The 27,135-nt window shown below is 37.3% G+C and overlaps 3 protein-coding genes across 4 annotated transcripts; 1 reads left to right on the top strand and 2 right to left on the bottom strand.

Annotated features, from left to right (window-relative positions):
* Positions 1-1,377: 1,377 nt before the first annotated feature.
* Positions 1,378-4,263, bottom strand: LOC143848343 (Pentatricopeptide repeat (PPR) superfamily protein). The gene has a single exon (XM_077357262.1). It carries the CDS (start codon positions 4,150-4,152, stop codon positions 2,029-2,031), a length of 2,124 nt encoding a protein of 707 aa, XP_077213377.1. The 5' UTR covers positions 4,153-4,263; the 3' UTR covers positions 1,378-2,028.
* Positions 4,264-4,685: 422 nt separating this feature from the next.
* On the top strand, positions 4,686-25,973 carry HDA14 (histone deacetylase 14). Of its 2 annotated transcripts, none has more exons than XM_077358232.1 (9): positions 4,686-4,737; positions 13,001-13,260; positions 14,882-14,956; positions 17,734-17,835; positions 18,331-18,402; positions 19,749-19,805; positions 20,077-20,328; positions 22,586-22,767; positions 25,554-25,973. In XM_077358232.1, the coding sequence occupies exons 1-9, from the start codon at positions 4,701-4,703 to the stop codon at positions 25,852-25,854; spliced, it is 1,338 nt and encodes a 445-aa protein (XP_077214347.1). In that variant the 5' UTR covers positions 4,686-4,700; the 3' UTR covers positions 25,855-25,973. The 2 variants fall into 2 exon arrangements, with proteins under 2 accessions (XP_077214347.1, XP_077214348.1); XM_077358233.1 differs by lacking the exon at positions 4,686-4,737 and adding an exon at positions 10,273-10,503.
* On the bottom strand, positions 5,745-9,125 carry LOC143849180 (Tetratricopeptide repeat (TPR)-like superfamily protein). The gene has a single exon (XM_077358230.1). It carries the CDS (start codon positions 8,789-8,791, stop codon positions 6,641-6,643), a length of 2,151 nt encoding a protein of 716 aa, XP_077214345.1. The 5' UTR covers positions 8,792-9,125; the 3' UTR covers positions 5,745-6,640.
* Positions 25,974-27,135: the final 1,162 nt, after the last annotated feature.

Below are 27,135 nucleotides of genomic sequence, written 5' to 3'. Positions count from 1 at the left end.
ATTCGCCCCACAAAAAAACATGCACACCCAAGACGCACCTTGACTGCGAGCAAGCTGCACCTGTGAGATCCCATATCGGAAAGGGAAGAAAAGTTTATGGGCTATACATGTGGATTCTCCCTCTCCCTGTGTAGGCGCGTTTTCAGGATCACTAAGGGATGGGCCCCGTGGAGTAGGTCGGGCACGGTTAGTTCTGCTGGAAAACAAAACCGGGAAGGATGGCAAAACCCAGAACCAAATAATATTTACACAGTGGGGTCAGACGTGACAGAATGGTATCAGAGTCGAAAAGGGAAAGAAAGTGGCTAAGCTATATATGTAGACCTCTCACTCCATGTGTAGACGTGTTTTTCAACATCTCCAAGGGGTGGGCTCCGTGGAGTGGGTCAGGCACGGTTAGTGCTGCTGGAAAACAAAACCGGTGAGGGTGGCCAAACCCAGAACCAAACAATATTTATATAGTGGGGTCGGGGCGTGAGGGTGGAAAAACCCAGAACCGGACAATATTTACACAGTGGGGTTGGGGCGTGACATAATGGTATCAGAGCGGGACCTCTCTCTAGTGCGGTGTGCCAACGAGGATGCTGGGACCTAAGGGGGTGGATTGTGAGATCCCTCTCGCTGTCTAGACACTTTTTCAGCATCTCCAAGGGGTGAACAAGAAGAATTCCAAACAGCTAAGGGTGTCAATTTTGGCTCTGGCTCGGAAGCTCGCTCGGGCTCAGGTCGGTGAAAGCTCATCTCGAGCTCGGCTCAAATCCTTAACGAGCCGAGCCGGCTTGCCAGGCTCGTTAAGCTTAATGAGCCGAGCCCGAGCTAGGCCAGGTTCGGTAAGGATTTAACACACACACACACACACACACACACACACACTAAAAGGGTTGTCTATGGAGTGAAAGGGGGAGGCAAAATATGTCACTTCTTTTTTGGAACCCCATTTGTTACTTGGACCACCCCCATGGTGTAAAAAGAGTAGTCAAATTACTCTAGAGAGGGCTGCCCAGGGAAGATGAGGGGTGTGAATATATCATTGCCCTTAATATGAGCCAAGCTCGGTAAGGCTCGCGAGCCTGGTTTGAGCCCAAGCCGAGCTTTTGAGCTTAACGAGCTGAGCCGAGCTGGGCCAAGCTCAGCTCGGCTCGTTTACACCCATACAAACAGCTGAGGAAAAATGAGCTGACTACACCCAAATCCTGGAAACATCAAGTCATAAATATGGAGGTCGTGTAATACCCGGCCCCACAATTACTAAATAAGATTTTAAATTATTTGATTAGAAATTAAATATGGAGTATGGCCCACTTAGGGCATCTATAAGAGAATATTTATGAGTATGCATCTTATCCGATCCAAGATCTGATGATTGGTATGGTAATTTGATGAAACCATTCAAAACTATGTATTGTTGATTTCATAAGAAAGAGTCCTAATAATAGCAAAATTCTCTGCTGAAACAGATCATCCGCGAAATGTCTTCTATGATGGATGCTAGCAAATCCCTAGTATTAGTATTATTAGTGTTTTAGTTGGAGTTTTATTGTATGGCAAAAGGTTGAGTTTGATTAGCTATAATTAGAGGGAATTTTGGCCAAGAGGACGCAGGTGTGTTTGGTTGCACAAAAGCTCGGCAGCCGTCGGAATTTGGCTTGGATTTGGCATGCCACTCCATGTTTGGTTGTCAAAATAGCATTGGAATCCCCTTTGACTCCCTTGGATGTCTCCCATGTAATAATTGCTTGTCTGCTAACATGAATTCCTTGTCAGCAATAGGGACTGACAAAAAATCCACCAATTCTACACCATCATGCGAACAGAAATTTTCACAAGAGTGGAGGAGAATAAAAGGAGGATAGAAGTAATCTAAGGGATTGTATTGTAGAGCGTTAGATTTCCTCTATCCCTTTTTCGCTCTCAACGAATTTCCCACTGTTGCAGCCTTCTCCCAGACCTTTAACTGTGAGCCTGGCTTCAGCTTAGTGCCTTTAACTCGATAACGTAGATTATCGAGTTAACAAATAATTTACTTGTTCAATCATCAACCCAACTTCGACCAGGACTCTTTCTGATTCTCCTCTCCTGCATCATCTTTCTAACTTCTTCTGATCTCTCCCATTCCCCGCGATTTGCATAGATACTAGATAGCTGCACATATGCAGCGGAATTATCAGGATCAAGGTCAATAAGCTGCTCTGCCACCTTCCTTCCAAGAGACTCATTTCCAAAGGCAGTGCATCCTCTCAGCAGGGACGACAACATGCTCGCATCGGTCTCAAATGGCATTCTATCAATGAAATCTACTGCCTCCTCAAGGAAACCCGCACGAGCAAACATATCAATCATGACCGAGTAGTGCTCAACCATCGGCTCAATATGGTAATCGTTCTTCATTGCAAAAAACCATCTCATCCCTTCCTCCACCAGTCCACAGTGGCCACAAGCAGACAATACCCCTAGAAAAGTGATATCATTTGGACTCACCCCTGCAGTTCTCATTTCTTGAAATAATTTCAATGCCTCAATCCCGTATCCATTAGTAGCATAACCCATTAACATTGAATTCCATGGAACTTCACTGAATTTTCTCATCTCATCAAACAGTCTCTGGCCGTCTTCAACATTACCACATTTACAGTAGAGATTGATGAGCGAAGTACAGATAATGTCGTTGGACTCGAGGCCAACTGTGGTTGCACGAGCAAAAATCTGTTCCCCAAGTTTGAGAGAACAAATGTTAGCAGAAATGCTAATTAAACTGGCCATGCTAACTTCATCCATCCTCAAATCAAGCCTATGCATTTCACAGAGGAGTTCGAGTGCCTCGAAAACACAACTGTTATGACTATAACCAACAATCATGGAATTCCATGAGATCAAGCTTCTACATGGCATAATTTCAAAAACCCGTTTAGCATCTCTGATTCTTCCACAACTAGAGTACACATTAATCATAGAATTGAGCAAAATCATATCAAACTCTTCGAGCTGATCAAAGAACTTGCAAGCATCTTCTAAACAACCACACTTAGAGTACATGTCAACTAGAGTGCTTGCAACAATTACATCATTAACAACCCCAACCTTGCAAGCATGGCCATGCATTTGCCTTCCATTTTCAAGCATATGTAAGATTGAACAGGCGCTCATAACAGAGGCAAAAGTTGAAGGGTCAGCCCAAATTCCATCACTACGCATCCTATTGAAAAGCTCTAACGCTTCTTTTCCTCGATTATTGGCAACACAACCAGCAATCATGGAATTCCATAAAACAACACTTGGATTATTACTTCCATCAAAAACTCTTCTTGCATCGACCCACCTACCGCAATTCGCATAGCCTGAGATCAATGCAGACAAAGAATACTCATCAGGGTCTAACATCAAATCCAAAATACGACTAGCACTATCTAAGTCTCCACATTTTCCATACATGTTTACAAGGGAGCAACCGAGAACCGAGTCCAATTCCACCGCATTAACAACAATTCGAGTATGGACCTGCTTTCCACAATCAAGAATTTCCAAATTGGCACAGGCACTGCTGATTGTCGCCAGCACGAAATTATCAACCCGCGATGATTCAACAGGATCAAAATTCAATTTTTTAAATAGCCTCAATCCTTCTTGAGGTTGGCCATGACGGATGTACCCATGAATCATAGAATTCCAAGCAGTTGCATTTCTCAGTGGCATTTCATCAAAAAGTTTGCTAGCAAGTTTCAAATCCCCACATTTTGTGAATCCAGCTATGACTGTATTCCATGAGAAAATGTTCTTATGGGGCATGGAGTTGAATAAGTCTAAAGAGTTCTCTTTTTCTCCCTGCTTCAGATAGGCTTCGATTAAAGTATTCCATGAGAAACTGTTTCTCAGAGGCATTTCATCGAACAAGTGGCGAGCGTCGTTCAAGTGGCCACATCTTGCATACATTTGAAGAAGGCAATTTCCGAAGAAGAGAGATGAATCGAGACCCGTTTTGAGGAAGAGGAGGTGGATTTGTTTGCCTTGTTGGATCGAACAGTGGGTGTTGCAGGATCGCAAGAGGTGAGCGAAGGAATGGCCATCGAGAAAGCCATGGCGGACGGCAAGCATTTGTCTAATAATAATAGTGCGGGGGCACGACCACACTGTAACATAATAAGGCACGCTTACCATTTGTTATGTAGTGGGCCCCCCCTTGTAATGTAGTGGGGCCCACTTTGGACGCCAGTAGGTAAAAATAATCTGACCTATCGTACTTAGTTTTCTAATTAAACGCATTTCCAATTAAACCTTTATTTCACACCAATGGTTTAAATTTTTATTTTATGCCCATTTTATTATTTTCTATGGAAAAAGTTATCAATAAAATTTTCCAAAAAAAAAACTATCCATGGAAAAAAAGTTCATGGTGTGAAGGGCAAGTGTGCGCATTGAGTACGGAGGGGTATTGAATCAAAAGTTTACATATATCCTATTGTTTAGTGCCAACATACATGTTAGGGATCAAATCGGACATCAACACGTGGAACCTCCAGCCCACACGGCATCCAGAGGCCACGCGCCTCCTCACCGCCCAATCCACTATCGCCCTGGATTTCCTAGAATAGCGAAGCATCGGAGCTAATCATGCCTTTCGCATGCAACGACTGAATGATCTTTTGCAGCGCTGATACAAGCATCAATGCCGACAATGGCAAGGGCGACCACCCCATCTCAAGCTTATGGGAGAAGAAACTCCCACACATAGAAGGGGAATTAGTATTTTTCTTAACTACCCTCTTTACCATTGTGAATTTTAGGGATATTTGTTTGAATTTTCTCAATATATGAGTGTACAGGTAGAAAGGAAACCTCATTGTTTGGCCTAAAAACGGGCACTCATTGCCGTTCAACTGGGTCAATTTTGATTCGAGTGGGTGGGTTAATTTCGAAATTGACCCAGTCGAACCCAAATTCACCCAGTCGAACCCAAATTCACTGAGTCAATCCTAAATCTCACTTACATTGCCTCAAATCTCCCTTCTTCTCTGTCTTCCTCTTTTTTTCCAGCGTCTTCCCTTTTTACGTTTTTGATTTTTCTTTTTCCTTGGCCTTTTTCGTCTACTTTTCCATTTTTACCGTGTTTTCCATTTTTTCCAGCGTCGATTCTTTTTTCCTCCTTTTCTTCCTCTTCCTCTTATTCTTCCTCCTTTCCTTCATTTTTCTTTTCGTCCGTTTCTTATTTCTTCTTACTCCTCTTCCTCCTCTTCTGAGTTGCAATTATAGTCATTGGCGATAGTGAAGATGGAAAAGTGAAAAAATGAGAGAAGATGGCATTTTGGTCTTTTTCATCTTACAACGTGCGCATGAAATCGAATAAAACACCATTCTGAAGTATTTTCTTCAAGATAACACAATTTTCAAGGAACGTATATATTTTCAAGGAACTATCTCCCTTTCTCTCCTCCCTTATCCTCTCTTTCTCTAGCCTAAAACCTCTTGCCACCATACCTAAGTAGCCGTGCAAAGAGTTAGGGGCTTTCCCAAAACCTCAAGAGTCTCTCTCTGTTTTTGCCTCCCACAGTACTTGGGAAACAAGCAACTTTCTAACAGGGGAGAAGTGGACAAGTCGTTTGAATCCCTATGCTAAGACGATCCTTTAGGATGGTGACTGAAAGACGACGTGGGACGAATGCCATTTACTTGTACGCTTATTGGGTCACATGAATGCCCTCCCAATGGATGTACCTTGCGGGGTTGGGGCACACCAGAATAGAAAGTGCGAATCACATCGAAATTGTAAGTTTATTGTATTAAAAATAGAAAGGAACTAGATACGACATAATTTGGTGGCATACCCATGACAAGGATACATATATAGATGAATGTATGGAACAGTTACTGTAGGAGGATCAATGGGCCAGAGCATGGGCATTTTGTCCAAAAATGAATGGCCTGAATCCGTTTCAGCCCCATTTAGCGTACATTTGGGTCCGAATAGCATGTCCAAAAACTGGTTGATATCCCTTACAAATCACATGTGTTTAAGAGTGACAATGTTTGCAGTAGCTCCCCTAGTCTGCTTTTCATTCTCATCTAAACTAGCACCAATTCTGCATACTGTAATATTCAGACAATCAATGCTCTTTGCAGTCTCCTTTCATGGGATTGATTTATCTCTTCAGAAATGGTTTTGGGCATGGGAACACAGTTGTAAGATGCCTCCGAAAGTTCTGAACTTGATCATTATAAATGCACAATGTTTGGTTTAAAGATTCTTCATCTGTTCACAATGAAGAATTCCTTATTTCAAGGACCTGAATTCCCCTCTTGTTAAGGATTCATCGTCTCTTTACAATGACGAGCATCTTTTTTCAAGGATCTCAATTCCCAAACTAAACTTCCCATTCCATAGCAATTAGGAGTTGAGTCACATGTAACAGTCTAGTATAATGAGCAGAGACCTTTCTAGTGCAAACCCAGCTCAAGTTTGTAGTCCTCTTTTTTTCTGAACCACAAACCATCAGTTTTTTCGGGGAGCTAGAGTAATGCCAAACTCAAATCCACAATCAGTTCTTGGAGACATTGAGGAACAAATATCCTTTTCCTGTCTTGCACAATAGACAGTTCCTCGTATGCTCCCACTGAATTCACTTCCATTCTGTCAGAATTATCGGGATTATTAAGATGAGAAAATTTTGGTTTCGACAGAGATCTCAAATCGAACAGGACTTACAGGGTTCAATTTATTGAGGCACTCTGCAGCCCATTCTCCGAGCTTCGAATTCCCATATTCTCTACACGCATCAAAGACTCTTGTCCACATCGGTACAGTTGGCTCAAACGGCATTCTCCGAATGAATTTCTCAAGATCATCTAAGAACCCATGCTTACTGAATAGCTCAATCATACATTCATAGTGTTCTATTCTAGGTATAATGTAATATTTGTCACTCATTGAATCGAAATACTGTTGACCCAAGTCAACAAACCCCTCACCGACACAAGCAAGCAGAACACCAACAAAAGTGACATTGTCTACCTGAATCCCTTCCTTTTGCATAGACTCAAATAGTTCAAGAACATCTATACCTCTTCCATTGTAAGCACATCCTAAGATCATTGAATTATATAGAATTAGATCACGCTGACCCTTTTCTTTGAAAACATTGATAGCGTAATCTAAGGACCGACATTTAGAGTACATGTCAACCAAAGCTCCCCTGATTATAATATCTGTTTCGAAACCGTTCCTAATCATGTATCCATGAATTTCTTTTCCTTGATCAAGCGTGAATATGTTCGCACAAGCTGCAAGGACAGTACTAAATGTGAACTCACTTGGAGCCGCTTCCCATTGCATCTCCCCGAAAATTCTCAAAGCTTCTTCACTTCGTCCATGATTAGCATAGCCAGTGATCAAAGTGTTCCAAGAAATCCTATCTCGGAGATTACCCATTTCGAAAAACCAAAGGTTGGCACTTCTCAAGCTCCCACATTTCCCATACATGTCAAGCAGTGCATTGCTGACGAAAATATTCCAACCAAATCCATGTCTATACACAAACCCATGTACCTGCTTCCCTAATTCAAGGTCTGAAAGACCAGCACATACATTAAGAATCAACCCTAGAGTCACATAGTCAATATGACCTGTTTCCCGGCGCATCCAGAAAATGAAATCCAAGGCTTCATCCCAAAAATTAAACCGTGTGTACCCCACTAGCATCGCATTCCATGAAACCACAGTACGTTCAGGCATCTCATCAAAAAGCTTTCGCGCTTCATCAATTCTCCCGCACATTGCATAACCAGACACCATTGAAGTCCAAGAAAACACATTCCTCGAACTGGGTTGATCGAAAAGCCGGCGTGCATCCTCCAAAGCACAACACTTGACATACATATCAATAAGTGAAGTTGTAACAACATCATCTTCTTCGAAACCAATCTTAACCACAATGCCATGAATCCGACTCCCCTCCTTAAGAGCACAAATGCTGGAACAAGCAATAAGAGCATTAGAGAAGGTAAAATTCAGCGACCTAATATGTCCTCTCACCATCTTGAAGAACATAACAACTGCCTCTTCTTCTTGACCCATCTCAAGATACCGCCTTATAATCACATTCCACGAAATGGCATTCGGCCGAGGGATCTCATCGAACATCCTCCGTGCATCACAAATAATCCAACATTTCCCATAAATATCCACAAGCGAGCTCCCCAAAACTACATTCCAACAAAACCCAAGTCTTATAACAAGGCCATGGATTTGGCGAGTGAGAAATAGAGCCAAAAGAGCGGCGCAAGACCCAAGTATGCCCGCAAAAGTGATCTCATTACCGGGAATCCCAGAAGAATTCATGTGAGAAAACAAGGCCAACGCATCACGGGGGCAACCCGCTTGCGAATACGCGGTAATCATTGCATTCCATGTGCCGCCATCTCGATGGGGCATTTCGTCGAACAGTTCTCGTGCATCTTTCAAACTACCGCATTTGCCGTAAGTTCCGATTGCGCGATTGAGGAGGAATGTTGAGGGAGAGGGTGAGGAGGTGATGAGATGGGATTCGAGTTTTCGGGTTTCAACGAGGGCGTGTTTGGAGGAACAGAGTTGGAAGAGGCGGGTGTAAATATAAGGGGGGAATGTGGAGGGAGAGGAGAAGATGAGGGAGACTGCTTTTTTGAGTTGGCCTGAGTTTATGTGAGAGAGGATTGAGGTGGTTATAGATTGGGTGTTGGTGGGTGGGGTTGGTTTGGGTTTGTGGTGGTGGTGGGTGGTGTTTTGGAGGAGACGATTGAGGAGAGATGAGGCAGAATTTAAACCCATGAAAATGGAACTAGGATTGATAACGTCAAAGGCATTTGGAGAAGAATTGGGAGGGAAGAAATCCCTACTTCCTATTACAATTGCATTGCATTGTTTTAACTTTTAAGTGGGCCTATTAAGTGATCCAATTCGGATTCGGTTTGGATCCAATCGTGTTAAGGTCAGGACCCGTTTGGATCCTAATAGGTCGGAACCTAATTTAATAATTCCTAGGGAAGAGGGCTATATAAACCCCCATGAAATCAAGCAAATTTATTTTTGCCACCACATCATAGGGACTTAATTGGAATTAAAAATGAAAGTGTTGGGGTCCTGTTGCATCTTCTCGTAAGTATGCAACCACAATATCTTTTGATGGGCACTCCTCTCTCTAGTGGGAAAATCATTATAAAGTACTATTTTTTTTATATGTGACAAGGTCGCATATCTTCAAGCAACCTCGCACACATGCAAGGCTAAAGTAACAAGAAACCAGAGCAAAATAATCCATCCACATTCCATTAAGTCACTGAACCACAACTCTACGATTTGTGGAGGTAAAATGGATGTGTATAAACCTTCACAAATTAGTCCATTTTTTGCCTTCATAGTTTGAATGGTGGACATCCTATCTATGTGAGGATCATTCAAATGAATGGTTTGGATCACCCAAACAATGTTGGCCTCCACTGTATTTTAAGCTAGTATGTACGTAACTTACCTACACAAGTGTGTGGGAAATGTTCTCTCTTATAATAAACCATTTGATATAGTTCTCACAACCCGTACCCAATTGAATAAATAAGTAATCACTAGGTTTTCAATAGTACTCGTAGATGAATAAAACAAAAGATAGTGCTAATCAAGTTAATCCTGCTGCGCTCGTGCTTCGAGCCTCCTAATCGTGTCCCAAGCTAGCTTTCATGATAGCTTTTAGGATATGTAAAATATTATTACCGGTAGCTTACGCCCTTTACGTTTATATGAGGATCCGTGATGGATCAGGGCACGCCAAAACAACATGAGGCCAATATATAGACAAAATCTGTCTATATATGTTTCGCAGAGATGTTTCATGAGAGAGCAGCTGCCTCAGATTAATTAAATGAATAAGACAAAATCTGTTGAAAAGTGAACCCATGTGGCTGCTATCTTATGCAGCAACCGGCCTGCAAAATGCCTTAGGCGATGGTCCCTAGCAAATCCCCAAAATAAAACTTCAGCTTAATGCTTCAAGTCATGTAATCAAACCAGGGGTTTGCTAGGGACCATCGCAGAAGGCATTTCGCGCCGGGGCCGTTGCATATGAGACCGCCAACTCAGACGACTTAAAACGAATAAGACAAAATCTGAGCATGTGTCCGCTCTCACATGCTACAGCCCAGGCGCGAAATGCCTTCTGCGATGGTCCCTAGCAAATCCCATCAGACAATAGAAAAGCATGAAATATTGGGAAAAGTTTTTCTTTTCTAAACTTTTTTTCAGAAAATTCCTTCGATACAAACAGGGCCTAGGCCTTTAGATATCTGTTAAGTCAGTTTGATATTTGCACACCTCAATATTACTGATCTCCTATCTTTAAGCCAGTTTGATATTTACCAGAATTAATGCCATAAGCTCAACAGTAGCCACTAGATTTTCCAACGGTCCTGTTTATTGATATAATATGTTATGATTTTAGTTTCTTAGCATAACGGGCATGGGGCTCCAAGCACTTTCTCCTCCTTTTGCAGGTAATAACCCCCTTCATTCATTTACCTTTGTGGTATTATTTTCCTTCATCAAAGCCACTAACTTGGTTATTAGTTTCACTAGCTAATCTAAGTCTGTAAATTTGGGCACCTTTAGTTTTCCTTTTTTTATTGATTTCTTTGCTTGTTAGACGGGTTTATCATTTGGGTCATGAGAGAGCCTATAAATACTGTTATAACCTCATTTTTTGATCTGAATTCATTGTTTTGTAGTGTGTATCCATAGATGGTCTATTACCTGCTTGTGGAAATACTCCTTCCAAAAGGGCAGCTTCAGAATTTCTTTTCTTGATTTCTTTTTATATGGGTATAAGATTAGTTGGGTGATGATAGAGTTTGAATGCTCTGGATTGACCTGAAACATGTAACCTGCTTTTGGAAATGCACTTTTAAAAGAGGCTCTTTGAGTTCTTCTTTTTCGTTGCTTTTAGCGAGTTAAATGAATTAAGGTTGTTTTGTTTATGATTATGCCACATATATTGCAGTTAGTGCATCTTCTTTTCATTTAGATTCATGGGTGCATGTTTGGGATTCATATGAATTCTACACCCTTTGGGGAAGTGCACTTTCTGAAATTCTTATGACTATTCTAGTTGTTGTATTGTGTGGTGTGGTGTAATGTAATGTTTGATGCTTACAACACTCTTCAATCATTGTGTCCTGTTCATATCTTAGTTTCAGTCAGAATGCTAGAGTAACTCCACGAAATCTGTTCTGTTAATGTAGTAACATGTGAAGTAAATCATAGGTGGTACTGTGGATTTTAGTGCTTTAGTAAATAAGCAGTTCGTTTTCACACAAGTAGGTAAATGTTTGATCTAAACCAACCATTTCATAAAATTCTTATTCAAGTTCAAATACAATTCAACATTTAACATCACGTGAAAATTGATGCATTTTTTATAGTATTAGCTTTTTCATGGCGTTCAGTATAAAAATTCATAAAAAAGCAGAAATTAGTTTTTTGTTGAGACTTTATTGTAACTCAATTGTTTTGGTAGAATTTAGGACAGGATTGTTTGTATATTTTATTTAATTATCTTGTTAGAGAGGGGCTATTTTTTGGTATTTCCATTATGTTTTATAGTCTTAGTAAAGTTGATTAAGGTGACGAGGCAAGATTAACAGAAATTCCTCTCTTTTCATCTATGTTACAACTGAAATTGCTGTCGCCCATGCTTCTTTGTCATCGTCATCCTCTTCTCGAGCCTCATTATCATGTTCTTGATAATTATGTAAACTTTTCTTTGGATATGGAATTATACATTACAACAATTAATAAAATTCCAGAAGCCATCTACAATAACAAAAGTATTTGTGATTTAGGGAAACCGTGCCATTTTGTGTTTTGGTTAAACTGAGTGAAATTGCAAAATAATTTAATTTCAACTCATGTTCTTGTGTGGCTTTTCAGATATGTATTCTGAACAAAAAATACATTCAAACTAAATACCCAATGACACAGAGAGTAAGAGAATTGCCTATCTTTACAATAGCGGCTTAGCTGTTTATCAGTAGGAGCATCATCCATTACTTTTGTTTCTTTAAAGCACTAAAGAAAGAAGGGAAGAAGGGAAGAAGAGAAGAAAGAGATTGAGAGAAAGAGAGTCTATCTCACTCTAGACGGCCTCCCTTGTATATAGGACTAAAAATACAAGAAAGAAAAGACAATAAAAGAAAGTTCTGCCCTCAAACTAATATGTCCAACACTCCCCCTCAAGATGGAGCATATATATTGTGTAAGTCCAGCTTGTCACAAATATAATCTACCCGAAACCTTCCTAAAGACTTGGTAAAAACATCAGCCAATTGATATCCGGAGCTCTCATAAGAAGTACAAATATATCCATATTTAATCTTTTCTCTAATGAAGTGACATTCTACTTCAATTTGCTTAGTCCTTTCATGGAAGACAGGACTGGTAGCAATATGAATCACAACCTGGTTGTCACAAAATAGTTACATAGGCAAAGAGGTCTTAAAATTAAGGTTAGAAAACACATACTTCAGGCTGGTTGCTACTTTTGCCCGTATTACTTTATGATATGTTTTGTAGGAGTTGTGGAGGTGAATCTTGCAACTTTGTGGATCCTTTCCAAGGTCTTGCTTTGGACCTTGTTACCCATCGTGGATTGAGGGGGATTCCTTTTGTCCCTTGGTGAACTTCCACAAGCGAAGAGGAGAAAAGTTGGTTAACCATGGAGATATAAGGACTAATTTGTTTGTAGGGGATACTCTGCATGATTTTTGGTTTTTGTGTCAACCTTTTTGTATACTTCTTTTTTTTTTTTAAATATTTTTATTAATACGGTTCTATTATCACACCAAAAGAAATGGTATCATTGTCCTCATCGTAAAATGAGATCTCAGATTTGCTATTGCAATATTTTCTGGTCTTATATGATACATTTTTTTGTTATGTTTTCTTTGACTTCAAAATTATATTTTTCGATAATGCTTACATTTTGGTATGTGTCAGGACATTTATTCCCTTTAATGAGCCATAGAATGTGTAAATTGAAGAACCGTTGCAGCTTTGTTCGGGGAAACAAAATATTGGTTTTGGGTAGAAGTGTCTGCAAACATCCAAGATCAAGACTGAATTGTTGTTTAGGGAACAATGAGGAATCCCCTTATTTTTCAACTGGTGTTGAAAATGATCCTTTGGTATCTTCTAATATCAAACTATCCGATGCTCGCGTTATTTATTGTGCCGCACCTGCCATGGGCCATAACCAGGTAGAATGAGAGTAACTTGTCCTTTCGTACATAGTATTCTTGAACATGTTCCTTTATAATGCAAGTAGCTATTATCTTTGTCCAAAGTTGACTTGGTATCTTGATATTTCTTTATATATATTTATGTTCTCATGATTATTAGGTCTTTCCAATAATAAAAAGAGGGATGCTAGACTGACAGGCGCCCTTGCAAGAAACGGGTAAAATGGTGCCCCCATTGGTCAATATCCATTTATTGTAAATGGATATTGACCAAAGGGGGTGCCCTTTTACCCCTTTTTTGCAAGGGCGCCTGTCAGTCTAACATTCCTCTAATAAAAAATATTTTATATGGAGTGACCCAATGGTAGTATTTTAGGTGTGCATATCATCCAACTTTTTTGACTAGCTTATCTGTTAGTATTTTCCTCTATAAACCAAGGAAGCAGGATTCCCGCTTTCGATTCCCGTTTCGATTCTCGCTCTGGCAACCTTGAGTAGGATTCTTCCCTGGGAGCCTTCGATTCTCGCTTTCGATTCCCGCTCTGGCAACCTTGCTATAAACAATACATGCATAATCAGGAATACCATTTTTGCATTTTAGAATCTTAATGAGTGTTTAGTAACTTTAGGTTAGAGTTGTAGAGGGAAAGAGAGGACATCTTGAGGTTGGCAGATTGGAAGTCCTATAATGTTTTTTCGCATATAATTTATACATCTATATTTATGAAACGACTATGAACTTTTTATTTGTTACCATAAAAAAAAAACTTTTTTTTATTTGTTTGGACCAACTTTTTTTATTTATATAGTTGTTCAATGGAAATTAAATTCATAATTTTCACTTAATAGTTATGTTTCAATAAACACATAAATGAGTAGGCATATTTACTATCCTTGTTTTTACTGTAGGAGGGATACTGTCCAATCGTAATGGGTATATTGTAGCTTAATGGGTATAACATAGCTTTAAAATGCTCTGTTTTTTCCCACAAGACATGAAAGAGGCAGTATTTTTTTGGACAATTATGAACGAGGCAGTATATGTCACATAAAAATTTGCACCTGCTGAAAAGAAGCAGAATGTGAATTAGAGGGGATAATTATTTGGAATAAAGGCATGAATGGTCCTTAAATAGATGAAAGAGATGGAAAGGAGTCTTTAATGTCAACATGAACAATATATTTGCTTATGGATTTTCTGACAATGTTACTCTCATATTGAATGAATCTTGATCTTTTTCTTTCATCCCTTGTTTTGGGATACATCCATCATCTTCCGTGTTTGAAATATGAATTGTTTTCGGAACTCTGATTTTCTATTCTTACTCTTTTCATATTCTTGTCTTGGTGCTTCTGGAATTTTCAATTTTGATACTTTCATTTCTATTGTCATTATTCCATTTAAAAAAAAAGGGAAATGATTTCAGCACAACTATGTTTTGATACAAGTGCTCATGTATCTTGTCTTTTAGCATTTAAATGTCACTTAAGTGCTTTTTGGGGACCGTAAAAACTCTTTTACAGCTGTTTAAATATAAAAGACAAGAAACATGAGCGTCATGTATCAAAACATGTTTGTGTTGAAATCATTTCCCAAAAAAATTCTATTGTCATTATTCTAATTCACTGTTACCCACAGGAGTCACACCCAGAATCTAATTTTAGGGTCCCTGCAATCATTGATTTGCTTGATAAAATGGAGCTCACACCAAAGGTGTGTTTGTTACTTAATTGTTTGAATACTTTTATACATTTTTTTTATGTTTCTTGGTACATTTGTTATGTTATTATTATGGTATTGGAAATTCGAATATGTTGTGTTTCTATGCTGAAATTTTAATATGGACAGTGATATTTCTTGAAAGATTATCCATGTTAGTTTTATTATTAACTGTTAGGAACAAGTGCTTCTATCACTGATAACTCTTCTCCAAAACTCGCATATAATGTCATGTTTTACTTCCAGGCTTTTGGTTTCCATGTACCTTGCTTGTTCTTTCCAAATTAAGTACACAGTTTCATGATTACTTTGTCAGGTTGAATAGGGTTCCTCTCCCTCCCCCCAAGTATTATAGTTTCACATTATTATGGGGTCAATCCAGAAATCACATTGGGTGTTGGGTCTAGCAAAAGCATAATGTTTTTGAAGTAAAACCTGATTTTTGCGATGCTGGTTACAAGGAAATCCTTCTGCATTAATCCTCCTACATTTCTTTTCTGTTTTATGAGCGAGTTTAGACACGTGGTTAATGCTTATGTGTTGCATATGGTGCCAGCAGTTATTCATTTTCATGATATAAAAGTGGGTCTCATCAAGTATTACAAAAATTCTAAGTTGGAAGAGTATTTAAGTCATTAGTGGGTATTTTAGTCCAAAGTTGGTGGTTATTGTTTAGGGTTTTTGGACTTCTAGTATTCTTTTCTTTTCTTACACTCTCAAGTCTCAAGGCAGTTTATGTAATGAGTGATTTTAATAAAAACCCCTCTTCTCTGTGCAAGCCTTGGATGAGTGTTTCTCCAATCAATCTCGGTGCGATGCCTTCATCTAATTCCTTGGTATATCTCTGTGAGATGCCCTGGTCATTCCTATCCTTCTTCTGTTCTTCATCATCTCTAGGTGATTCTACCACTCTTTCCTCTCTCTTGATTGAATGTTTCAAGCTTCCATTCGTATAGATTTCTTCATGACAAATTGTTGGTTTGGTTCAAGGATTTCACTAAGAGTTTAATCTGGAGCAATTTGATCTCATCAGATCTTGTATCCAATGGCCAAATAGATGATCTCAACCATATGATATTGTGAATCCTGTGAACCCTTCTGTTTTTTATAGATCTAAAAATCTAAAGCTCCCCCGAAAGTTTGTTTTTCTATTGTCACTCAGAGGATCAATCTGAATGGATCTGATCTTAAGTTTGATGATTGGTTGATTTGATCTCAACCATCAAATGTAGGATTCAGCTGATCTCAATATCGTACGGTCGGATTGGATTGAAGTAACATGGGATTAGTAAGATGAACACTACTTAGTGGTCATATGACCTAAACCTATGTTAGTAGACCATGCTATGTCACATTGGGCTCGCACATGTTTAGTGGCTAACTTGTGAGTATTAGTCCATATGTAATGTGCTCAATCTAATAATACACTTAATTACAGGTCAAAATATAATTAGATATTACATATTGTAATTCAATTCAATATTATGAGTAGTCTAATTTAGCATATTGATGTATTTGTGATAATCTATACAAGAATAGCATGTGAAACTTCTTATGGGTCCACCCATATGATGATAGCATGAATTAGACCCTTCATTTGTGTGGTCCACCAAGGAGGTTGCACAGCCTATTGATAGAAATTATCGGATTATTTTAATTGTTTAATTTGTGTCCTGAAAATGCACGATAAATAGAAGATGAGAAATGGTCCACATCTAGGACATACGGTCAAAATGATAACTTTTTTTCGGTGAATTGTTTTGATTGTTTGTATGTCAGACACTTTTTGGAGGTTGGTTTTATTGATCCGGTGGACCGTCATTGGTTTGGATCATTGCCTCTTGTTTGACTATAATTGGAGGACCTAAGCTGTTGATCTAAACCTTGATCATCAAAGAGTTATATTAATGCAATCGGCTGTTCTATTGATTTGGTGGATAACTACTAGGCCAGCTCATTGTTCTTTCTTGACTGATCAGATGATCTTAATTTGATCAATGACTTGAGAAAATTAGGGAAGCATTATGCATTGTAAGAGGTGTGTATTGGATTTGAAACATTCTCTAAACACCGATGTGCCTGAATTTACGAATGTTCTAGAATATCAAGGTCTTGAAGCCAATAACATTTTTTTAGTAAACTTTTAGCATTGTCACACATTACATTTAAATGTTCGTTAGTTGCTAGAACACTGATTAGCTAATTCCTACTCCCCAAAGGATAAGGTAATGATATTACTTGTGTCAGCTCATAAACGGAAGGGAAGAATGAAGCAAAGAGAGGAAAACTTATCAATTTATTAATCATAAGGATGTTCAAATACAAAATTGAAATGGACAACATGACTTACGGAGATGGATGAAATCCAAAAGAAAGAAGCAAAAGTATTTTCAGGCCACAAATTTTTAGGTACGTTCTTTGTATGAAATATATGTGATCAACAGCTTTAGGTTCATATTTCAATTAATGAATGGTTTATGTGATCAACAGTCGTAGGTGCACATTGTAATTAGTGAACTAAATTTTTTGTTTCACAAGTTTCCTTGTAGTCGAGTCAATCTGAACTTGTAGTGTTGAATGGAAATTTTTTTCGTAAAATAATTGATCTTTTCTGATTTTGATTGGTAAACTTGTTGGGTTTTCAGACCCGTAGCAGAACAGTAAGCCAAATATTTGATCTATTTCTCCAAATATGTAAATGGCCTATTTGACCTATTTGTGTATTTTCTACTTTAATTTTTCCTTATAAAAAAATATGTTCTGCATTTCAGTATCGTGGCTCAGAGGTGATTGAGCTTCAAAATTTCATGCCAGCCTCTATAGATGATATTGCAAATGTTCATTCAAGATCTTATGTAATTGGTCTTGAGAAGGTATCATTTCCTTTCTTGAGTTCATGACTTTACTTTGAACTGGATATCAACACATAATGAGACGAACAGATAGCTTAAATTTTCTTAAATTTCACTATCTAGAAAGGAGGAATCTGAGGTCTCATTCTTTTTGTCATTTCATTGTTTTCCTGTAATTGTTTTTCTCTGAATAATATTCACATTAAAGTTTCAACCTCTGTGCACCAATTATATTTTATGTGCTGGATAGTGGCTACCATCATGTAATGGAAATGATACTCTCTTTCTTGCTTGAACACACCAATTATATTTTGTTTTTGAAGTGCCAATTTCAGCATATTAAGTAATCCTTACTTTCCTAATTTATAGTTCTCCCCATTATCTACTAGCATTGCCCCTTTTTTCTTCCGAAGTTAATATATTCCAAAAGTAGAATCTTTATTTTTATTTACTAATGATTTCACTTGTTCAATGCTTTCCTAGTGTTTCTACTAATCATTTTTATACATTCTTTAGGCTATGTGTAAAGCTTCTGAAGAAGGTGTTATTTATATTGATGGATCTGGACCAACATATGCAACTGCAACGGTACGCACCACATCTTACACGTTTCCTCTCTTTACTTTGGGCCTTTGAAAATATGCTCCCTCATGCCCTTAGTTATCAATTCTATCCCTGTAGGCATTTTGTTTCACTCTTGGAGTGGAACATTCTGCCGTTCTGACGTTTCACCCATTTAATGTTCCATCATGGAAAAGATGCTAGAACGGGTGGATTTTTTTTTAAATTGGTAAAAAAACTAAAAAATGGAAATGTTAAGGTATAAAAGATTTAATAACACCTTCTCCAACAGCTTAAGCTTTTGGAGTTACTGGTAGTTTCGCATGGTATCAGAGCAAATGCATGGGTTCAAGCCTCCTTGATAGCAAAAATCCACATGCAATGGCCAGACCCAAAAGAGGGGCCACATGTGTCACGTGTAGGCCAAGCCTAAAAAGTGGGGCCATACGTGAGGGGGAGTGTTAAGGCATAAAAGATTTAATAACACCTTCTCCAACAACTTAAGCTTTTGGACTAACTGGTTGTTTCACAGGAAATATTTAGAGAATTGTAAGCAACCATTACATCAATCAAATTTATCAAAAGGATACATTTTACTACTTATCTAGCAATTCTATGTGCAAGCATGAAATTGGCTCTCTATGAGCCTAATTAATATTAAATTTAGTGCAAAACGTCAATACCACTCACAATTCATCATACCAAATTCCAAAGTGTGGATGAAGTACCAGGAATCATTGGAGACATCAGTTCTTGTAGATGAAAATACCTTAAGTAGCAGTATGTTACAAAAAATTGAAAGAGTTAATGACACTTTAATAGTTTGGAAAATACCTTTACTTAATCTTACCATAAGTTAAATAACCCACTTGTACATTCCATAATACAATATCTAGTTCTATTGTAGATTTTAAGATTGATGAATGCTTTAAACTCCTTTGTGTCAGTTTCCATAACACCGTAACTTTATGCACAGGGCTTCTTGCAGAGTGTATAACTGTTCTTGGAGATGAAAATAACTTAAGTAGCAGTATGTTACAAAAAATTGAAAGAGTTAATGACACTTTAATTGTTTGGAAAATACCTTTACTTAATCTTATCATAAATTAAATAACCCACTTGTACATTCCATAATACCATATCTAGTTCTATTGTAGATTTTAAGATTGATGAATGCTTTAAACTCCTTTGTGCCACTTTCCATAACACCATACCTTTATACACAGTGCTTCTTGCAGAGTGTATAACTGTGTCTTTATTTTTGTAAACATATTCAAGCACTAGAGATTAAGCTAAAATGGGCTATTATGGGTTAAAATGAAGTGATATGCTAACATTTCATTGTCCACCACCTATCTGTCTTCATTATGCAGACATTTCAGGAGTCACTTATCGCCTCTGGAGCAGGACTTTCTTTGGTTGATTCAGTGGTGATGTACCAATCTGTTTTATTTTCTTTTCTTTATGCCTAATTCAATTAAATATGAATTACTAAATGGAAATCATTTATTTTAGTGTAATTTTTAAAATTTTTGTAAAGAGGGTCTTGTTACTTGCAAAATAATTGCTTCAATATGCTATTGTTCTATTCTCTGAAGAATTGAATTGTTTTAGAAGTTCTGAAATTTGTTATATAATTATAAGCCATTCAACTTATTGTCCATAATTTCTTTCTTTCTAAAGATTCTATATGCTTTTCAGGTATCAGCAGCAAGAACCAGCGGGAATCCACCTATAGGGTTTGCCTTGATTAGGCCTCCAGGTCATCATGCTATTCCTGAAGGTCCTATGGGGTTTTGTGTCTTTGGAAATGTAGCTGTGGCAGCTCGCCATGCTCAACGTGTACATGGATTAAAGCGGGTTCTTGTCATTGATTTTGATGTTCATCACGGTAATGGAACAAATGATGCATTTTATGATGATCCAGATATATTATTCATATCCACTCATCAGGTAAGTTGCTCTCTGCTTTAAATAATGCTTCACATCTTACCTCTATATTTAGTCATTTTTTTCTTTTACTTTCTTCACATTCGCAGGACTCTTATATATATAAATAATCCAAGTATTTTGCATCTGTATTGCTGACCACTAATATTCTTTTATCTTTGAATACAATCAGAAGTTCAGAACCTATGTTTATTTGCTTATGTGCATATCGGTATAATACCTTTTCCTGTTATTGATCCTTCTATTAGTGTTTGGTGTGCATAAATTTAGCTTAATTTCCATAGTCGACATAACAACTGTAATTTTCCAAGCCTACACACTTGGGGTTTACGATCCTCCCCAAATTTTGTCATTAGTAGATAAATCTGATTTCTATTTCTAGCTTCTTATTTCAGCACTCTAGAAAATGCCTGATTCATAGGTGCTTTGGCTCATAATATTTCCACTAATATTGACTTTTAGTGGAAATAATTTGGAATTTGAAATCCTACTTGGGCAACCCAAGAGGGGGTGAATTGGGTTTTATAAAATTTCTTACTTTTTTTAAGTTGTTAATTATAAATTGAAACCAAAGAACAAATTTAGAACTAAACACAAAGAGCAAGTTAGACAATAAACACAATAAAGATAAATCAAATGCACAAAAGGAATGAGAGAGAGAGAAGAGTGCACTGGGATTTATAGTGGTTCGGTCTTAAATTCAAGACCTACTCCACTCCACCCAAGATTTGTTGATGGCTTCACTAACCCAATCTTCTTAAGGGTGAAGATTAAACCGTTTACAACAAGGTGGCTCCGCACCTCACCACTTTCATCTCCCAATACTTGCCCATGAAGATGGCTACGCGTCTCCGAGCACTTGCCACTTACAATGATACAAGAAGGAAAGAAAGAAACGAAGATGCCTTTTCAAGGCTACAATGGATAGTAAATGAGATACAAATGAATCCCTCACTCCAATCCATCACAAGAGAATCAAGAAAGGAACCAAGGTGTTTATTCAACTCAAAATATTTTCCACTTAGGCTTAGGAGTCTTAGAATTGAGTTTAGAGGGTTAGGGAACCCTTTTATAAACAAAGCAACCCAAAACTAGTTGTTATAGAGCCTTAACGGCATTTTCGCTAGACCTCACGGTCGACCGTGGAACTAGCTATTATGGCTTTTAAAAAACGTGTTTTATCGGTCTCGGCCGACCACGGGCAAGTCTCTGTTGCTTTTTTAATTTTGCAAGCTGTGGCCTCGCAGGAGACCGTGGGTCTCGGTTGACGGAGCTACCACGATGCTTGGATTTCTCAATTTACTAAAAACTACACTCCTTTCAAACCCAAAGTTCCAATTATTTACAAAACTTTCCTTCTGATGACCGAATTCCTATTTCATGACTTTTTTTCGAAATGATCACAATCTAATATGAATCTTAGTAAGTGACAACAATAGTATTGTCATATGTGTCAATATTGGAAATTTTGAACCCGTGGAAAAATCATGTATCTCATCTTTAAGCCAAACTAATTAAATAACAAGTGCAGCAATTACCTGTCACCGTTAATTTTGCCAGAACTCCACCAATTATAAATTTTCAGTTGGATTCTTTTATTTGAATAATAAATTTGACCATTTTGACTTAAGTGAAAAAGTTACTATGCAGATTCACTATGGCTGCATAATGAACACCAATTAGTGTAAGTTAAATAACAAAATAGTATTTCCCTTGACAACCTTTTTTTGGTTGGTAAGCTGGGATTGAACCTCCGACCTCTTGGTTGAGGAACAAAGCCTTTTAACAATAACTAGAGACTCAATCCCTTCCCTTGACAGCCTTGTTCTCTTTTGAGTTGCATCCAGTGAGCACATCATGGAAGCTCACACCTATTACTTGTAGCATCTTTTTTTTTTTGTAGTACCTATTACTTCTAGTATCTGTAGGATCTATTCAACAAATGAAGCTTCACCATAATTGACTCATTGAATGGCTGAGTTCAGTAGTCAATGATGGATCACGAATTTGATCATGTGGTCAAGTCTAGAAGTTCTATAGTAAACCTAAAAATGTGGAAAAAAACAAGGGATAAAAAGTCAAAGACAAATTTGAACACTGTAGGATGTCCTGTTAGCTACTTTTCATTCTAGTGCAATTCTTGGTCCAATACGGAAAAAATGGAATCATTTCTATCTGTTATGGTTATGCAGATATATATCTTAAGGGAATTCATATAGACTGATTAGTTGATCTAAATTTATTTTAATATCCTTGATAGGATGGAAGCTACCCTGGTACAGGAAAAATAGAAGAGGTTGGTCATGGAAATGGTGAGGGAACAACACTGAACCTGCCCTTACCAGGAGGCTCAGGTGATAACACTATGAGATCTGTGTTTGAAGAGGTCATTTTACCCAGTGCTCAAAGGTTCAGACCTGATATCATTCTTGTCTCAGCTGGGTAAGGTTCCTGTTCCCATATTTGTAAATTACTCTAAAAAAATCTGAATGACTCAATTATATTGTCTCTCTCTTATTTTGTTGAAAACAATATCCATGGAAATAAATGAGGCCCAGTCAGTAGTAATTTTAACAGTCCTTTTAGCGTGAGCCATCAGTGGCTGTTAAAAGTTTTTATGAATTCTTTTTTAGTCATGACTGTTATGCATACCTGCACATATAGCCATTGCACAGGTTTTATGAATTTAGTTCCAGTTTCTATGATTCACTAAATGCAGAGGTTAATGCCGAATAGCGATATCATCATAATTTTGTTCCTAAAATTCGTAACGCTGATAAAGAAACATGAAGGCAGAAATCTATATCAAGGAATGCTTTGTTATGAAGTCATGTGACTTAATATAGTGTTTTATTAAAATACTACAGCATCTTTCACCTAACGGTGACAATCAAATGTGTGAAAACTTTATGGGTGACATTTTTGTTACTAGGGGAAACAATTATCCAATGATGGGATCATGCTTTCAAATAACCTTGTAAACAAACAAATGAATAAATAATAGTGATAAATGACTAAAATAGGCTTAGGTAGTGTTATAAATCAGGGTCATCACAAACAGGTGTTAGAACAGAGATGTGATAAAGCATCATGGTGATTTAGTGATAAGAACCTATGTCACAAATATCTCCGATATTTTCAAAATTTAGCATTTTTATCGCAAGATTTTGATAAAACGACAAAATCCCGAACTAATCCCGAGATTTAAAAAATATAGCGATATTTTCGTTTTTATCATAAAATATCCCGATAATATCGCGATATTATCCCGACATTTTTATGATATTTTTATTTTATATTTTTTTCTTAAATTTAATATTTTTATATACTTTTTAAATAATTTAATTTTACTATTTATTTCCCGATATAAACCCGAAAAAATTAATAAAAATTAATATATCCCGAGATTTTCCCTTGTTGATAAATTCCCGAGAACGACATTTGTGACATAGATAAGAACTCCGATGGTTTTATGGGAAAAGTATACGACAACAAAGATGTTTGGTCTAAATTGAGAAAAAGCAGCTAGTTCAATGAAAAATGTCCTTGAATGGACTGAATAGATCCACAGAATTCTAGAGCCAACAAAGGAGAAAGCAAGAAATCACTTATTCAAGATAACCTTTATATGTGCTAAAAGATGTTAAGGTAAGAAACAGTGCCAGGAGGGAGAACTCGGCTTTTGGATCGGAGAAACAGAGGTAGTTGGCATTTCGGATAACAGTTGGCTAGCCGGAAAGATTTTATATTCGTATTCAAGGTGGCAGCTGAAGGGAAGCCTGTGATGTTGGTAGGGAGCGTAATGTTCGTTCTCCATCACCCCTTTGAGGTAGAACAATTACTCGAGGAAGGATTTGGGGGGAAATAGAGGGACGACATAAGGCACTGCAACAGGGGCAGGAAACAAATGTTGAGGTGGGATGGAACGAGGTGTATCTTTTCTCTTTTATAATAAAATTTCGGTATTCAAAAGAAAAAATGTGAATCTAGGACAGAAATTTCCTTGACAAATGATTGATGACAAGACAAAAGTAAATACAATTGCGCATTTCAATAGAAAGTTTGGTTGGATTTGTATCATGTTTTGCATTCAAATTTGAAACATTTTTTGATGAATTAATAACGAGGAATGTTAGATTCACAGTCGCCCTTGCAAAATAAGGGGGCAAAGGGGCCCCCATTGGTCAAATGTCATTAAAGATGGCACAGAAAATTTCAATCATAACTGTCTTTAATGGCATTAGACCAATGGGGGTGCCCTTTGCCCCTTATTTTGCAAGGGCGCCTGTGAACCTAGCATTCCTCATTACTAATTAATTCAACTTAGATTTTTGTCAGTTTTTATAATCCCTAAACAGAATTTATTTATTTTTGTACATTTTCATGAACTAAAATAGGGAAACTTTTATCACTCTGAACGAAAGACATTCGTAGTAGGTATCACAGATAAGGAGTCTTTCCTGTTCGAAGTCTACCTTGCTTAACTTTTACTATTAACTAATGATTTTTAAAATTTCTCAAGTTTTTTTCTGAATGCTATTGTTTAAGTTTGTTATTTATATAACCTCCAATTGCGTTTTCTCCCATGTTGGTAACGTGTATAGAGAGCCCACCATCTACTAGGATACAAATCATGTCTTTTTTCATAACTTGTACTTAAAAGCAGTGTCTATTCATTTTCTATTTTGTGACTCTTATATTGACGTCACTAGTCTGTCATTCTGTCGTCTCCCTCTGTCGTCTAAACTGATTGCCTTCACCCAATTAAAACATAGATGACCCTAACCCACTTGAAATCATTGTGATCACTTAATTCTCTCCCAAATGTTGTAACTTGTACAAACTATATCTTAGAATATAATGTGGGATATTCAACACAATTAGCTCTCCCAATGGTAAGCTATCTCTGTTTTCTTTTTCCTTGAGTTTCTCCTTGCCCAAGTCTTATGTTCAACATTAATGCTTTTATTTGCTTACTGTTTTCTTTTTCCTTGAGTTTCTCCTTGCCCAAGTCTTATATTCAACACAATTAGCTCTCCCAATGGTAAGCTATCTCTGTTTTATTTTTCCTTGAGTTTCTCCTTGCCCAAGTCTTATGTTCAACATTAATGCTTTTATTTGCTTACTGCTTGCAAAAGTAATCCAGTTCAACTCTAATATTCTCGATACAAGTCTATTTGTGAAATCATTCAAATACTTGTTCACCTTCTCTTTTACGCTCTGCTCAGTTATGATGCCCATGTACTGGATCCACTTGCTGGTCTTCAATTTACAACGGGAACATATTACATGCTAGCTTCAAGCATCAAACAACTTGCCAAAGAGCTATGTGGTGGTCGTTGTGTATTCTTCTTAGAAGGTGGGTACAATCTCCAGTCTCTTGCATATTCTGTGGCTGATACCTTTAGAGCATTTCTTGGTGAGCCAAGTTTGGCATCTCAATTTGACAACCCTTCTATTTTATATGAAGAACCATCAACAAAAGTGAAACAAGCAATTCAAAGGGTCAAACACATACACTCCCTTTAGAATCTAGATGAATGGTTACTTTTTTTCACTCTTTGGGTAGTTATTTCATGTAGACTATTTGTATATATGATCATTTGTGTAGTATATTAATTTCAATAATTACCATGAATTTATGTCTATTTTTAGATGTATCTAAAATTTTCTTTCTTAACATGGTAACATGCACCTTCACATGAAAGAGACTCAACCCTTGACTACAAGTTTTAAGAAAATCTACTTGTATAGCAGTGGGCTCCTAAGAAAACAAATTTAATAGGATATTTCGCATACTAAGAAAGTTTTCATAGCCGATAGCAAAATTTAGCAGTTCAGCGTTCAGGCAATTATTATATAAAGGGATTTGCTAGGGTCCATCGCAAAAGTTTTGTCTCCATTAATGAGGTGGCTGGTCTGACATGCGACAGACCAGCTGCGAAATGCCTTTTGCGATCGACGAATTCCCTTATAAATGAATAAAAATTACTAAAGAGAATCAACTCGATTAGTTTTTCATAGAAAATCCTCCTCTCTTTTCTTTCTTCCTTTCCTCTCTTCTTCTTCTTCCTTTCTAAAAATATTCCTTGTAGATCGCAACTTCGTATGAATCAAAAGCCCTTTTTTTTTATTTGTTGTGTCATCAGGTGGTATAACAATACGGCCATATAAGAGGATAGATTCTTTATTTTTTATTTTTATTTTTTTTGAGGTATGATTTACTTATTTATTTATTTAATTTAATTTAATTTATCTTATTTTGCCTATGCCTTCCCACACAAGTCGTGAGAAATAAAGCAACTTTCCCAACAAAGTAACAGCGTATTTTAAGTTTTCTAAGAAAAACTTAAACATTTTAAATTGATCTAGAAATATCATTTGAATTAGTCAGAAAAAAAATTGCAAAATTTTTGCCTTTATAAAGATTTTTTATGAGATTTTAAAAAACTTGATTTATAAATGAAGAGTCATCAACCTTGGAAAGGCTCTAAAAAAATTAGATTTATAAATCAAGAGTCATCCATGAAATATCAATTAGTTACAAAGCCTTCTCTTCGTCTCATTCACAAGCTAAGAGGAATTAAATGTTTTATGTACCCACGAAGATTTCACCATTCAAAAAAAAAAACCCACAAAGATTTCTCGGTGATAAGGTGACGACACACTTTTTGATTTTCGGTAGCAAAAACACTGTAAATAAAAAAAGTATTTTAAAAACGAATTTTTAAAGGGCGATGATAAATTTGCACCGCTTGTAGGATAATTTGCTCCCCTTCAACGTGAATTGACGTCAAAAAGCATTAAAAG

Source organism: Tasmannia lanceolata, unplaced genomic scaffold (genome assembly GCF_043159265.1).
Source record: "Tasmannia lanceolata isolate RefF3 unplaced genomic scaffold, GAP_Taslan_0.1 ptg000016l, whole genome shotgun sequence".
NCBI lineage: Eukaryota > Viridiplantae > Streptophyta > Magnoliopsida > Canellales > Winteraceae > Tasmannia > Tasmannia lanceolata.
The sequence above is the reverse complement of the archived record's forward strand: the minus strand, read 5'-3'. Positions and strand labels throughout refer to the sequence as shown.

Excerpts from the sequence above, each read along its gene's own strand:
- LOC143848343 (XM_077357262.1), bottom strand. The coding sequence starts at position 4,152 with ATGGTAAGCGTGCCTTATTATGTTACAGTGTGGTCGTGCCCCCGCACT.
- HDA14 (XM_077358232.1), top strand. The coding sequence starts at position 4,701 with ATGGGAGAAGAAACTCCCACACATAGAAGGGGAATTA. Across the intron at positions 14,957-17,733 it reads AAATGGAGCTCACACCAAAG|TATCGTGGCTCAGAGGTGAT; the intron begins GTGTGTTTGTTA and ends TCTGCATTTCAG. Across the intron at positions 22,768-25,553 it reads ATCATTCTTGTCTCAGCTGG|TTATGATGCCCATGTACTGG; the intron begins GTAAGGTTCCTG and ends CGCTCTGCTCAG.
- LOC143849180 (XM_077358230.1), bottom strand. The coding sequence starts at position 8,791 with ATGGGTTTAAATTCTGCCTCATCTCTCCTCAATCGTCTCCTCCAAAAC.